Source organism: Pyrgilauda ruficollis, unplaced genomic scaffold (genome assembly GCF_017590135.1).
Source record: "Pyrgilauda ruficollis isolate IOZ18807 unplaced genomic scaffold, ASM1759013v1 scaffold153, whole genome shotgun sequence".
NCBI lineage: Eukaryota > Metazoa > Chordata > Aves > Passeriformes > Passeridae > Pyrgilauda > Pyrgilauda ruficollis.
In genome coordinates, this window is record NW_024513988.1 from 201,864 (window position 1) to 216,252 (window position 14,389).

The window sequence follows — 14,389 nt, forward strand, 5'->3', positions numbered from 1 at the left end:
AAAAACATTCTGATCTGTAATCCGGATAAAGAATAGATTATAGGCCAAAGAACAGCCCCTGTTTAAATTGCTTTCAAAATCCTTGTTTTGAATAAAGTTACATTTCAGAATAAAAACATTTAAATTTTGATGGAATGTTATGTTTTATTGAACTGCCTGCTTTAAAAATCAGATACCAAGAAATAAATTGGTACACTGATTTAGAGAATGTGCTTTTCTATATATTTTTTTTAATAAAACTGGTTTGCCTCTAATGACTAGATATTCATAAGCAATTGCATGGGGTTTTTAAAATGAAAAACTAATTATTTCTTTTAACTAAAAGTTTGGGTTTCATTGGTTATTCCAGGAAAAGTATTGCATTATTGTTACTGTTGATATTCTCTGCCAACTGACCAAGCCTAACAGCTATTAGTCAAATAACTTCAAAATATTTACCCTAAATCAAATCATTCTAATTAATCTTAACAGTTCAATGCATTTTCTGGTAAAATACTATCTACTTGAATATTTTATGCTATAACAATCTGGAGGGGGAGTCCCTAAACCAGGACAGGGGTGTTAACTTTACATGTATAATTCAAATAATGTTGCAGGTTCTGTTCTGAATTCCGTTAATGTGCAGCAAACAGATGCATTTATTTCCTCTATTTAATAGCACAGCGTGTTCAAAATGTGTAATTCTTGCACAGGTATACATTAAATTTGGTTTATGGTGTTTCATATACCAAAATTAAGATCTGAAGAAAATGTATCTTCATTATGACAAATCATAGTTATTGCGTGTAATGCTCATCCTACTGTTTATTTGATTTTCAAGGAATTGAAAATAATTTTAAACTATTTCCTATTTTTCTAATAAAATCACTTATATGGAGATGCAATGGTTCGTTTTTTCACTGATCATAAATACAGAGAAACATTTTCCAAGTCAGCTGAAAATATTTCTGTAGCACGCATCTAATTGTCAGAGACTGAAAAATCAGAGGCTGAACACATGGTGTTCTGATTTCATACATCTGAACTTTGCAAATTTGTGATCATTTGTCTAGAACTTGTGCAAAAAATACATTATTTTAATTATCTGACTGCACTTTGGTGCTGCCACTTGGAATAGTAAAGGTTGAACTCTGTGTAAAAGATTCACATTCAAGTATGACAATGAGGGAATGAAAACTTAGTAGTAAATATTATAATGCTTTTCTACTTGAAGCTTTTATTTAGGCTGAATTGGAAAAAAACCCCAGAGGTTTGAAGTGTATTGCTAGTTAATTACTTTCCTTTGACAGATAATAGTTTAAGATTGTAATCAGTATTGTTGTTTCCACAGACCAGCCCAACAACATATACAAAGTTTGGCCATTATTATGATATTTCTAAAAAATTATCTCCAGAACTGTGTCAGTCTGTAAAATTGCACCGTTTTTACCTCCATGAAGAATTGCCTTTTGAGCCTAAAATGAAAACATGGTAAGTTTTGACACCACGGTTCTGTTGTGTGTTTAGATTTTGCATGTACATTGGCAGGAAATTATAATTTTGGGTGTGCACTTCCTGGGGTGGCACAGGGACAGCTCAGAGCTGTGCTCCCATCTGGGGGAGTGTTGGAGCCCTGGGTGCTGAGAATTTCAGACTTTCTGTGCTGGCAGGCACTGACCCCCAGGAGAACACTGCATTGACCTGAGGCCGTGGAGAAGGCTTCCAAAATGGAATGACAGAACTGGGATTGTGGGTGTGGAGTTTGAATAGAAGTGTGTGATATCTCAGGGGGGAAAACTTAGAGTTTGGGGTTTTTAGAATACAGTAATAGATATAGAGCAAGATGGAGGTTTTAGGTTGGTCCTTCTTCTTCACCTTCTTCTCCATGGGTTTGGGGTGGTATTTTGTAGTTGGTTGGGAAACTCCACATTGCAGACTTCAAGTGATCAGTTATTGGGTTAAAAATGAAAATCATTTAGATGTCATTTCTTAATTGGACAGTTTAGCCTTAAAAGCCCTTGTAACAAAAGATAGTTGGCCATTTTGTGCCTTATTAGTGAAGAACTGCAGAACTCACTGCCTGTGAGACTGTGACATAGATAAGAACTAAAAAACACCTGAGTCTGAACGTGAACTATCCTCTCAAGTGCTTTCAATCCCAATCCAGCCAGAGGAATGAGGAAGCTGAAAACTGGCAGGGGAGGGAGCAGGTTGGCAGTGACAATTGAGGCAGACATTACTAGGACAGCCTAGCTGCATGTTGAGCCCAGCCCTGCTGACAGCCCGGCGTGGGGACCGGGAGAGCTGTTCCTGTCTGGCTGAGAATCCTCCCTGAGCACCGTGCCCCAGCAGCTCAGGGATGGGCTTGTCAGGTGGCTATCAGCCTTAAAAGGATCTCTACAGTTTTCAGGGCTTAGGAGACAGGCCATCCTTGACCTACATAGCTTAGAGTGCTAGATCAGATTAGTTGATGGTGTGCTTTTAATTCTTACGTCCTACAGCTTCACCTAAGGAAAATGCACTATACTGTGAATAAAATTACAATCACTAATTATGTCTTACAAAACATTTCCTATTCAAACTCTTCTTGGAATGAATAACTCATTATGTTTATGGCTGTCAGTAGTGAATTAAGGAAGACTGAGAGAAAATAGAGTGACAGTAGCAAAGACTCATCTTAGCCTGTAGACACACATCCATTGTATCTTTCTTGGAGACAACTCAAGTCAAACATCAAGGCTGGGCCAGCAATTTCTTTGTCCAGCCCAGTCACTGAATTTATATAATAGTATAATTTATATAATTCATATAATACCTAGCTTTATAGATCCCAGTGTGTAAGGCCAGCTCATGGAGGCAGTGTGGGATTCATTGGGATTGATTTCCACTGCAGTGCACTCATACAAAACCTCAGATTTATGAAAGAAGTGCAGTATGACCCACCTTTCTTAGAGCTGTAGCAAAGCAAAAGCCAAGTCTCTCTCTGATTTGTTCTGTGTTACATGATCAAATGCCTCTGCTTTGTGAAGTAAATTCTTGTGATAGTGTAAAAAACCCCAATTTTAGGACAAAGCAGAGAACTTCTTTCTGTATGAGTATTTGAACCAACTTTATTTATATGTTAATGTTATAATTTCTAATTTTTAGTAGCAGAGCAATAGAGGATGGACACAAAAATATCTGACAGGTTGCAAGTGTTGTTACAGTTACTGAGCAATTTAACTCCCTTTCTCTTCTCTAGCTAATGAGAATGTTGTGACTCATCCACTAATGATATAGATGTCAAGTGTTACTTTATTTTACATTAAAATCAAATTAACTCATCAGTATGGTGTAAGGAATGGACTTTATGCATTTGATTTTATAAGCCTTGTTTAATGCTGATATTATGCTTGTGTGCTAGCCTGTTAAAAGTGCATCATTCTTACTATGTGAGTTCTACTCTTTTTTTTTTTTTAGTATAAATCTAACAGAAAGACTGGATTTATGTCATTTTCTTGGCAAACTGGTAGAGCACAGAGTGATGAGTTGAGGTACACAATCAAATAAAGCTGGCCTTTGGAAGGCTTCTCTCCTTCTCCTCTCCCTGCCACCTCAACATGGGTCTCCTTCAAGATGCCTCTCCCAAGGAAATGAAGAAATTGTAGCATTGGGAGTAAAGGCAGGTACCAAAGTAACAGCCAGCCACCATTCCAAACATTGTCATGCAGTCTAAAAACTACATGACATATGACAGGGAGGAATAGAGACCACACTGGGAATAGCAAACTCTTAGAAATCTGTGGGAAATGTAGAGTTGTGCAAGTCTCTTTCTTTATAGTAGATCATTTGTCTTCTAACTTTAATTATTGTCATTTCTGACCACAAACACAGTTGGTTTTGGATTCCCTATTTTAAAAAGGTTGTACTAGGTCAGTGTTAAGATATGGTGGGAAGGAAGAGTTTTTCAAAATTACAGTCCCTGATGTAAGGCTTAAAAAGAAGAATGGAAGTTCTTGGAAAAATGGAAGCAGAGTTGAAAGTTGACATGCCGAGGATGCAACTCTGTCTTCTGCAGTCATGGGCTGCAGTAAATATGGTAGAAATACAGGCAGGAAATATGAAGATGTTTTTCTAATGATTTGCACAAGAAGTTGCCTTGCAGACAGGAATATTGTAGAATTTCCATCACTAAAAATTCCTAAGGACAAGCTAGATAAACATCTGTCAGACTAAATGAGGTCCTTTTCATCCCTGTCATTTGTGATTCTTTAATTCACATTAGTCATGGTGTCTAAATTAAATTAAATCCAAAAAAAGAAATTAATTTTATTTCACCTGTTCCTCAGTGAGTGAACTGTCTCTAATTGTAGCTAATGTCTTTTTTTAGATCATTTCAGAGTTTCTTTTGCAGGATCAGAGATGTAGGGACTATATATAGGCCAGAAACTCTTTGCCCTTTAGAGAAATCCTGTATATTTATATATATATGTCCCTCTCTGGCTATCCACACAAGCACTTGGTTTCTTTATGGACTTGGAAAGAAAGGTGATTTTTTTTTGGACTGCTTAGATTAAAACTGACCTTTCCTTTGCAATTAAAAATGAATTTTGGAGGTCATCAACATCATTTGTTCACCTTAAAGTTTGGATCAGTCCTCCTTTTGTTTCCTGTGTTTCACATGTGTGTGTACCTGGTTTTTGATAGAGGGAGGGGCAAAGTGTTCCCTATAAACTGGCACCTGCCAGACAGTGTAGGTTTAACATTTATAGCCATGTTTGCTCTCCTTCCTGCAATTCTGGGACCTGATGGCTGAATTAGACCACGGGGTTGCCTTGGGATAATCACTCAAGGTGGATGGAAGTTCATTTCCCCATGATAAAAACTAATTGAAGACAGGTTGTGAAGCCAGTGCTCCTAAAGGAAGCAGTAAATGGGCCGGGGTGTTTGGTGCCACAAGAAGGCAGAAACCCTCCCTGTCTTATCTCACTTTTATTCTGGGGAAGGGCAGTTGTGTCCTGGTGCTGGGCCCGGCTTTGCAGGGATGTGTGGCTGCCAGCAGCTGCTCTGCAGGCGTTGTTGCCAGGATATTCTGTGTCCTGGTCGCTGCACTGGTGCCCAGCAGGAAGGCAGGGATATCCTCTCTGGTGGCCCTGTGCACTGCAGGCAACACTTATTTTCCATCTCTGCTTTCAGGCTCCTTCTTCAGGGCAGTAACCAAACAAGAAGGTTTACTAATCAAAGGAGCCAAAATAAGTTGTAGTTTTTCAGTAACACTTGTAAATCTTGCCTTAAGAAAGTACATGCTTTTGAAAAAAGAATAAGTTTATCTAGAGACTAGATTTACCAATAAATGTAGATAAAACAGGTTTGACTGTCTTGCCTAATGGAGTCTCCTTTTCCATAACAAGGCTATTTGTCATACCCTTGATAACCCAACCTTTGTTAACTGCTTGGAAACTATCAGCAGAGAAGTCAGAGCCTTTGCTGTAACCAGGATACCTTCTTGCCACCTCCTGCTTTATCCATTACTAAAGTGCTAAACAAAAAAAAAAAGAGTAAAGAAGGAATCGTTTAAACTCATTATCAACATCAAGTTGTGTTTAGCAACAAAACCAAAAAAAAAGACTAGAAATTGGAAAATAAGAAATATCTTATTTCCTTCCTTAAATATTGTGACAAACATTGCCAGAAGGGTAATGCAACTTGCTTTTATAAACAGTGTTTCTACCATATTTTTCATGTTCTTATTTACATAAGATGGGTCAAATTCAAGGAAACCATGAATATTTTAGAAAGAGGTAAAAGAGCACCTGTTTTGACATTTTTAAAAAAGTCTACACACATTACATGGTTTTTAAAAATTCTTTCTTTTCTGCAAATCTCCTTCTGGTATATTAACTGAAGATCTATTTTATTTCTTTGTTTAATTTTGGGACCCTTCAGTCCTGCTAGTGCTTTGACTATTTTATTCTTTTATCCACTAACTTTTAAAAACAAGTTAGTAATGAATCAGAAATCAGCAAATATTTTGATGGCAGGTTTTTTTTTGTTGTTGTTTGTTTGTTTGTTTGTTTGTTTTTTGGCTAAACTAATATTATCTGTTGTGATAATGCGAAGACACAGAGAGAGAATTTTGGCTACTGTGGGGGGGCTAAAGTTCACCCTGCAAACTGACAGCTGCCACACAGTGTAGGTAGAACATTTAATAGCCATTCCTTTTGCAACTGAACACGGGGAAAGTAATGGCCTTCAGAAGTTCAACTTGCTTTTTTTGTATAGCAATGCAGACTTTATGCATGAAATATCAGGTTGAGATCATACACTGCCAGTTAATTTTCAGCTCTGAATTTCATGAAGGGTATTAAATTATTAAAGTGCATCAGTTTAGCCAGTAGCCTTCTAAATCTGAAACAAAAATAGAGTTTAATTTGGAAACTCTCCTTTGTGTTCATATCAGAGAAAGGTCATCTCTTAATGTTTTTTGATATTGATTGTTTCAAAACTCAAATTTCTTAGGACCACATGACTTTTTTGATTGTAGATGTTTATAACTCAAGTAAATTTGAGGGTTGGGGTGGTATGGATACTGTCTTTTTAAAGGAAACACACATTTTTATGTTGAAGCAAAGGTGCAAATGATAGATCATTGCAATTCTTACATGCTTCTCAGAAAAATTGAATTATCTCCTGTGCCAAGGGATGAAAGCAAGTTTATTTGGTTTTTTTCATCAGTAAAATGCATTGCATAACAGTCTAGGCTCTTAGTAAAGTAAAGGGAATAATATTAATAATAATGTTTCATTAATATTTGGGCCAGGTGGTGTCTCAAGGTGCCTTCCAACATGAGCTGCTACCAAACACATAAGTTATGGAGCAAACAAGAATATTTTTAGGGGCAAAATTTTCAAAATAGCCTGTTGTATTTCCCAAGAAGTACAGCAAGAGGTTTGTATCCTCAACCCTAGATGAGACTGGATGAAAATGTCAAAGACAGAAAAGATGGAAGGGCTTAGGCTGCAATGAGGAGCCTGCATCAGGCCCAGACATTCAGCCCAGTGTGGTCCATGGGATTTAAGAAAACAGTTTCTCTTTTAAAAAAGTGAGCACCTCAGTTGCTCTTTGAAAGTAAAGAGCTTCTAAGTCTGACAAGATGATTTGCTCAACTTTCATTTTGTGTTGTCTGCTGAAATCCTTTTTTAGCCATTCGCTTCTGTTTGTTTTTCTGTGTGTTGTATTTTCTAAACAATGCATAGAATAAATGCTACCTCACAATTTTGCTGTCATGCAAATAAAGCAGTGAAAATGCATGAAAATTTTCATAGAAAGTCAACTCTGTTCATCAGGGCATTGATTAGGTATACTTGGAACAACAACTGGGTAGATCTTTGTCACTTACAGAAGATTAGTACTGGGCTGGAATGGTTTCAGCTTTAAGTTGATACATTAAATCATTAATCTTCTAGATGTAAGTGAGCCTGACATAATTAAGTTATCTTAATCCCTAGAGATTTTAGCTTTCACTAAATGTCTGAGCACTGAACTAGTTAATATGAAGCAATCACAGCTGCTTATAATGTCAAATTTTTTCAAAGAGTTTGGGTTTTTTTTTTTCTTCTCTGACACCTCTTTTCTGTGTGACACTTGCACTGAAGGCTGCATCTGTTCATATTTATTTTTTATACAGCTGTTAGGCACGTATAGGAGAATATTAAAATGTGTAACTGAAATATGTCTGCTTCCCAACAGGAATATGAACAGTGGTTATGCAAGGCTGCTTCAGTCCATTCAGAGGATCATTTCCCAGGAGGGCTTTGATGGCTCTGATCCCCAGGTACTGCACGCCCTCACACTCCTCTTTAATCCTGTAACTATTCTTTTATTGCTTTTCTTGCACAAGGTCTTGGACAAATTATTAAGGAACAAATTGTTTCTAAACATCACTAAAGTAAACAAGCAAATAAATAGTGCTGTTCATGTTTTAAGGGGTTTTTTTGCGTTTTTTACCTGTTACAGATATGCAGAGAAAGAAATTTAAGACAGCATTAATAAAATGCATTTTCTGTGCAATTAGCTAATAAATGGATGGCCAAGGATAATGGAAATAAACAAAACACATTTTCACCTACAATATTTGTTTTTCAAATTATTGCTTTAGCATAATCTGCTCAAGATTCTTGAGGTTAAACATTTACCCCTAAACGTTCAGGGTTTTTTATTGTTGTTTTAGTTTGTGTGAATTTTTTAATTGATTAAATGGTAGTATCTTTCTGTGGTGAGCATTGAAAGAGAAGTAAAGAAATAAGAATGCTATTTCAATTTACAAATCAGCTTATCAGCCTTCCAAAAATCTCTGTACTCTTCATAAAGCATAAAATGTGAGAATCAAGAGCACTTTAACTGTAACAACATAGGCTGAAAGACCTTTTCTAATTTGAGCAGTGCCCTATAAGTTATTCTTTGTCATATTCAGTAACATGGCAGTCCTTTGGAGCTGATGGAAATAACATAATAAATTGTATATATTGATGCTCAATTGAAAGGTAATTCTTGCTGTACAATAGAAATGCTAGTGCAGTAGAAGCCAATTAGCACAGATTCTGGAGAGCCTGAAATGATTTAATACAAGCCCAATATCTCAGGAATATCTTGGGAATCGTTTTTGCAGGGAGATGATGCAGGAAAGGCTGTTTTCCTGGCTGCCAGTGTGCTTTAGGAGCGTTACCTGCACCGAGCCCTCGTGTGTAAATGTCGGTGCTTGTGCTCAGCCGAGATGTCTGGGAGGGTTTTGCCCTCCCCTCGGTGGCAGTGCCAGCCTGGAGAAGGCCATTGGTCCCTGCCAGGCCCCTCTCCCCACGGTAGCCATGGCAACAGGGATGTGTGTCATCCTCCTGTGCTGCACGGGGATGCTCCTCCTGCCTCAGAGCCCTGGGTGACACAAACACCCTGCCAGCCTCCAGCCAGCCTCCTGCCCAAGACATCAGCCTCTTATTGCTTATTTTGCTTTATACATACACTTATATAAAAGAAAATGAAGGTTTCTCAGAGCCAGCACTCGGGTGGTTTTTTGCTTGCAAAAAGTTAAACATCACCGATCATTATTTTTCTCTGCTTTTTGTCAGTTGTTTCAAAATTACTTACTGGTGTCAACAAAACAAAACCTGAACTTTAACTGAGATGAATGTAACTGTGGATGTTTGCTCAATAATACATATAAGTTTCAAAGGTGAAACTTTAAAAGTTAGTTTTCAGGCCAGTTTATTGATCTAGAAAGCCATTAGCACTATGTAGTTCTTTCTGTTTCAAGGGGGGTAGGCATAGGATTTCCTGGAGTGGTTTCTATTATTTTCTTCTCATATTTTGCTTTTCCCCTTGCATCATCTTTCTTTGTACACTCAAATTTTGTACATTTAGAAACCTTGTATAATACACACTTCTTAAAAATGTGTCCAGAATTGAATGCAGCAGTGGCCCAGAACACACCTTGGATCTTTTATTTGCCAAATCTCTGAGCAATTCTCTGCTATTTCATTTAATTTCATTTACTGAGCCCTCAGAAGTGCTTTTTGAGTAGGCAGTTGTGAAGATTGTAAGGAGCAGCCTGTATCCTTCTGGACCTGTGTATGGTTGCCATATATAACCATAAAAGCTTCTGAGAAGTTTGTGCATGTACTCCCACCCCCACCCCCAAATAATCCTCTGCCTGACTGGTAAAACTTTCAGATATTTTTGGCTGCTTTCACATCAATTTGCCACTGATACTTAGATTTACTTCTTTTTTTGAAGAAAACTGAGCAGAATGTGACTCACCCCAGCTGAGAGATAGTTTGACACAACTGGGAAAATCAGTGAAAAATCACCATTAGAGATTTAGCTCTAGGACCTGGTACAGTCAGGTAATGTTAGTTAATAGTTAATAATTAGTTAATATTTGGAAAATCAGAGTTTTAATTACCTAGAAGCTACAAATACAAGCATCAGGCTTACAGCCTTTCTAAAGCCTCCCAGTAACTCTGCTGATGATCCTGAAGTGGGAATCCTTTACAATTTGATCATGGCATTAAGTTAAATAGAATAGCACCTCTTTGTTTCAGAGTATTTTGGGGTTTTCGTGTTTGTCATCACAGCTTTAATAGGCAACTATTTCCTTAACATTCATCTTGTATACTTTGGAGCCTTTTAGGGTAATTGTTTGGGGAGATTTTTTTTCATTGTTGTTGACTGTTACAAAAATTAAATTTAAAAAATTTTAAAATTATAAAATAAATCCAAACTTCCAGACTAATGCAAATACTAAAGATCTAGTGGTGCATTTTAAAAAATGGTATCCTACTCTTTACAGCAGGCTGGTTGTGGGACAATATTAGACTTATGCTTTTCTTATATTGCAGTATTGGAATAAACTGAAACAGGAATAAATTATATATATTATGTATATTATTATATATATTTTTATATAATAAATTATGCTGGTAGAAGTTCTCTTACTGACCAAATAAATACATCTGATACTATCTGGTGTTTGAATAGCTTTATCTTTTATTACTCTTATGATTTGATGTTGTGAAATAAGCATCTGTCATCCTCTCTCCATTAAGAGAACAGTTTTTTCCTCTGTATGTTGTTCTTGTGGATGTTCCTCATAAGAAAAAAAAATTTTTCTCATTTAAAAAGTTTCTGTAAGTTTTATGTATGTTTGTGTTGAAGTTTTGAAATACTGTAACTCTTTCTCTGCCGGTTAATGTCCATGATAGCTGGATAAAGCAGTTTTCTTAAATGCCTGGTTGTTTCCCTGTTGCTTAAGTGCACATCAAAAACTGCCTGAATCTGATCTGATCAGAAGTAATTAAAGAATATTAGACTAAAACTTCTCTTTTTTGCTATTCTTTTTAAAACTGAACACCTGATCTGAGAGGATACCATACGGGGAAGTGTTGTCTTATCCTGTACTGTTGTCCTGATCTTCATACAGCGGAGTAAAAAGTTCACTTTTTGTAACTAAAGCCTAAAAGCCTGCAAAGCCTGAGACTAAAGAAGCCAGAGTTGAAACACAGATAGCTTCCCCAGGGACTGGAGGTGAATTGGCAGATCAGCTCCCTGCGTGAGACACACAAGCGGATAAAAGCAGAGCCGTGCGGGGCTGACTGTGTCTCACCACCCAGGCTCTGCCTACCAACATGGATAAGGCAGAATTCGGAAGAGCAGCCTCTTGTCTTGTCAAAACCTTTCCTCTGGATTTCCAGAGCAGCTGTGCCGTGGTTTGTGCTTGAGAGTTGCTGTTTATTCCAGCTGTTGGAAATGAATATCTACTGATGCCTTGAGAAGGCTGACCTAGAACAGAGATCAGACAGTTACAGAATAAAGCAGGGATTCATTCCAAGGATCTCCACCATGGATCCCCCTTGGGCAGCACAAGAGCCCAGCCAGGGCTGCACCCAAGATGAACCCAAATGGTCCCAAAATGCACGAGGAGCGCTCACGGGGTCTCTCCCTGGGATCAGCTCTGCTCCATGTGCACATTGCAGTTCAGTGTCCAATTCCAGCTCAGCCCCTGCACTCCCATCCTGCTTGTTTTTCTCTCTCAAAAACACCTTTCTCTAGTGAAAAGTACCAAGCTTTTACTTATCAAAACTAGTATTTATATATGTGTGTGTGTGTGTATAATTAAAGAAAGCTGGTCTTCAAGTATGAACCCTGAACTCTAGAAATGTTTCTTTGGTCACCTTGTGCAGGAAGTCTTTCAATGAGGGAGTTCATTGTTTCTCTCTCAGCTATTGATAGCCAATATATCTAAAATCCTTTCCAAAGACCACCAGGAAAGGTCACATCAAATAAGCAGAAATGAGAGTTATCATCATGAGAGATAACATTTTCTTTTGCATGAACAAATTAAAATTTGACTTCATCATCTGTCCCTTCAGAAAGGGAGCTATATCTTGGCCACTGCCTCTAAAGCAGAAACTCTCATGTCAAGGTGGGGTCCTTAAGGGACAATCTGCTTCCATCAGTCTCTGTGTTTCCACAGCTCTGGCTACAACTTAGTGGGAAGGAGTTGAAAGGAAAATAAAGGATACTTGGAGACTTTTAAGGCAGTGGCACGCCCCTGTGTTGGTGAGCAAAGCACTGACCTTGTTCTCTCAGAAGGAGCAGAAAAAGTGGAACTGCAGCAAGCAGTGGAATAGTCAGGTTGTGAAAGTGACATGGCAGAAAGGTGAAAATAGAGGGAGAAGTTGGGTTTGATTACTCCAGCTGGCTGTCTTAGGACTGGGAGAAAATACTCTTCCACATGATTTTTAAGGCAATGATGGAGGAAAGAAAGGATGTAAAATGTCTTAGTGTTACTAGATGTTATTTCAGAATATACTTATATTTAGTTGGTTAAAAAATACAGATTAATAGTTCTCAGTATTTCCATGTGTTTATTTATTACATTTGTACTTGCTTATCCATGATATCTAAGCAGAGAAAAAATCCCATTCCATTTGCAATTTTTATGAGATCAACAGAGATTATTATGATTACATAAAACACAGAATTATGGATATGCACTCTAGAAATTGTATTCCTCTGAGCATTTAAAAAATAATGACTTTTTAATTTATTTTTTTTTTCCCAACAGAAAAAACAAAGGAATATTTTAAGGATAGGGATTCAGAGCCTGGGCTCCGTATTGTGGGGTGATGATGTTTGTTGCAGTGATACCCCTGAAGATCCTCAGAGCCTGACCAAATTCCTGTATGTTCTGCGTGGGCTGCTCAGGAAATCCCTGTCAGCCTGCATCATCACAGTGCCTGCTCACCTCATCCAGGTAGGAATGCTGCTCTGGCTGGCTTCCAGAGCTGGCACATCGCTTAGCAAAAGTTGGTAAAAAAATTAATGCAGTTCTGGACTTTTTTTTAAAAGCCTTTTTGTCCAAAGTATGACTTTAAATATGATTGTATCTTATGTTTTATGCTTTTGTGGGAGAGTCATGCTGCAGAATCTACCAAGACCTAAGCAGAAAATTATTTTAGGAACACTATTTAGTAGTCCACTAAAGCACACAGATTTTGGGGGTTTTATTGATGAAACTTCTAGGGCAAACAGTGCATGAAGAAAAAAGAAAATTCTCTTTTCTCAATCACAAAAATAGGAATAAATTATTCTGGAAAAGGGTTTCAGGAGAATGACACAAAAAAAATTTACCCAATTATGAATTTTAGGAGCAGTTATGCCAAATGTGGGTCTTATTCCTTTTTTTAAAAATTGTCAAAAATTCAAAAACTGTATTACCTGTAATAATCTCTTTTTCAATTATTTTTACAACCCCTCTATGCACTTTCCCAGTGCTTTCAAAATGCTTTTTGGAGTATCAACACAAGGCTTTTCATTCTGCTGTTTTTATCTAAAATGCTCATTATGGTGATATTTGGTCTTGTTTTTAAGGGTACAGATTTGCTCTATAATTCTAATATCCTCTTCTACTGGGACTAGGAGCAAACCAGTTATGGCAGGAGTCATTTTCCCAACTGTAAAATCAGAAGCAATTAACAGCATTGTTCCTGATAGTATACAGAGTCTTAAATATATCTTCTGAAAATAAACTTTTTCAGCAAAAGGAAAAATGTAGATAGTCTTTTGTTCTGTGAGTGGTACTGTAGCTTACAAAAGCAGAAATATTATTATTCACAATGAACAGAGAGCCTATAATTTTATGTATTTGATTTGATTACAGTTAAAAAGTACTGGATAAAACCTCATATTATGGAAAATATTTTCATAGTAGGTGAGTTTATCAATGAAATCCTGGCTTGGGTAGGTACATGACTCACATGTACTGCATTTTGTTAAAGGTTTTTGAATATCTGCAAATGTTATTTATTTAAATAGCAATGCAATTAATCCTTCAAAAATAAAGAAGGTTTATTTTCTAGTTTTACCATTGAAGTCAAAAGTGTGTGAATATTTCTCTTGCAGTACATACCTCCATCTACTTACTTATTATTTTTAAATATTAGGTGGCAGTCTGCCTTCAGAAAGAGGGGCAGTTAAATTTAATGCAAGAAATAGAATTTGTGAATGTAAAACTATGAACCTACTTCTTACAGTCTGGAATCGCCTGTCCATAATTGGGATATATTTCCATTGTAGTCTTCTTTATATATCATGCCAATAAAAAGTATGTTTGTATTTTAGAGAATACAGAAGTGTCTATAAGAGAGAAACAGAAGTTTGATTCAAACGTACTCGAGAAGTTGATTCTTGGTTTGTGTTTATAAATTCCAGGGAGTTAGGATAGAAATTATAGCTTATTTTGTAAATAACTGGGTTTTTAATTTTGAAAAATAAATAAAAAAAAAAATTAGAAAATTCTCAATAAAAAAAAAATAAATGTACGGAACATGCAGAATCTTTGCTTAGCCACCTAAAACAAACAAGGGCATTAATTTAG

General features: G+C 36.9%; 1 protein-coding gene across 2 annotated transcripts in view; it reads left to right on the plus strand.

The window, feature by feature from the left end:
- The window catches only part of ELP4 (elongator acetyltransferase complex subunit 4), a 133,281-nt gene that overhangs the window by 31,170 nt on the left and 87,722 nt on the right, over nt 1-14,389 (plus strand). For both annotated transcript variants that reach the window (XM_041461740.1, XM_041461741.1), the window contains exons 5-7: nt 1,331-1,470; nt 7,708-7,792; nt 12,578-12,766. In XM_041461740.1, coding sequence (XP_041317674.1) covers nt 1,331-1,470; nt 7,708-7,792; nt 12,578-12,766 — 414 coding nt within the window. The remainder of the gene's footprint in view (nt 1-1,330; nt 1,471-7,707; nt 7,793-12,577; nt 12,767-14,389) is intronic.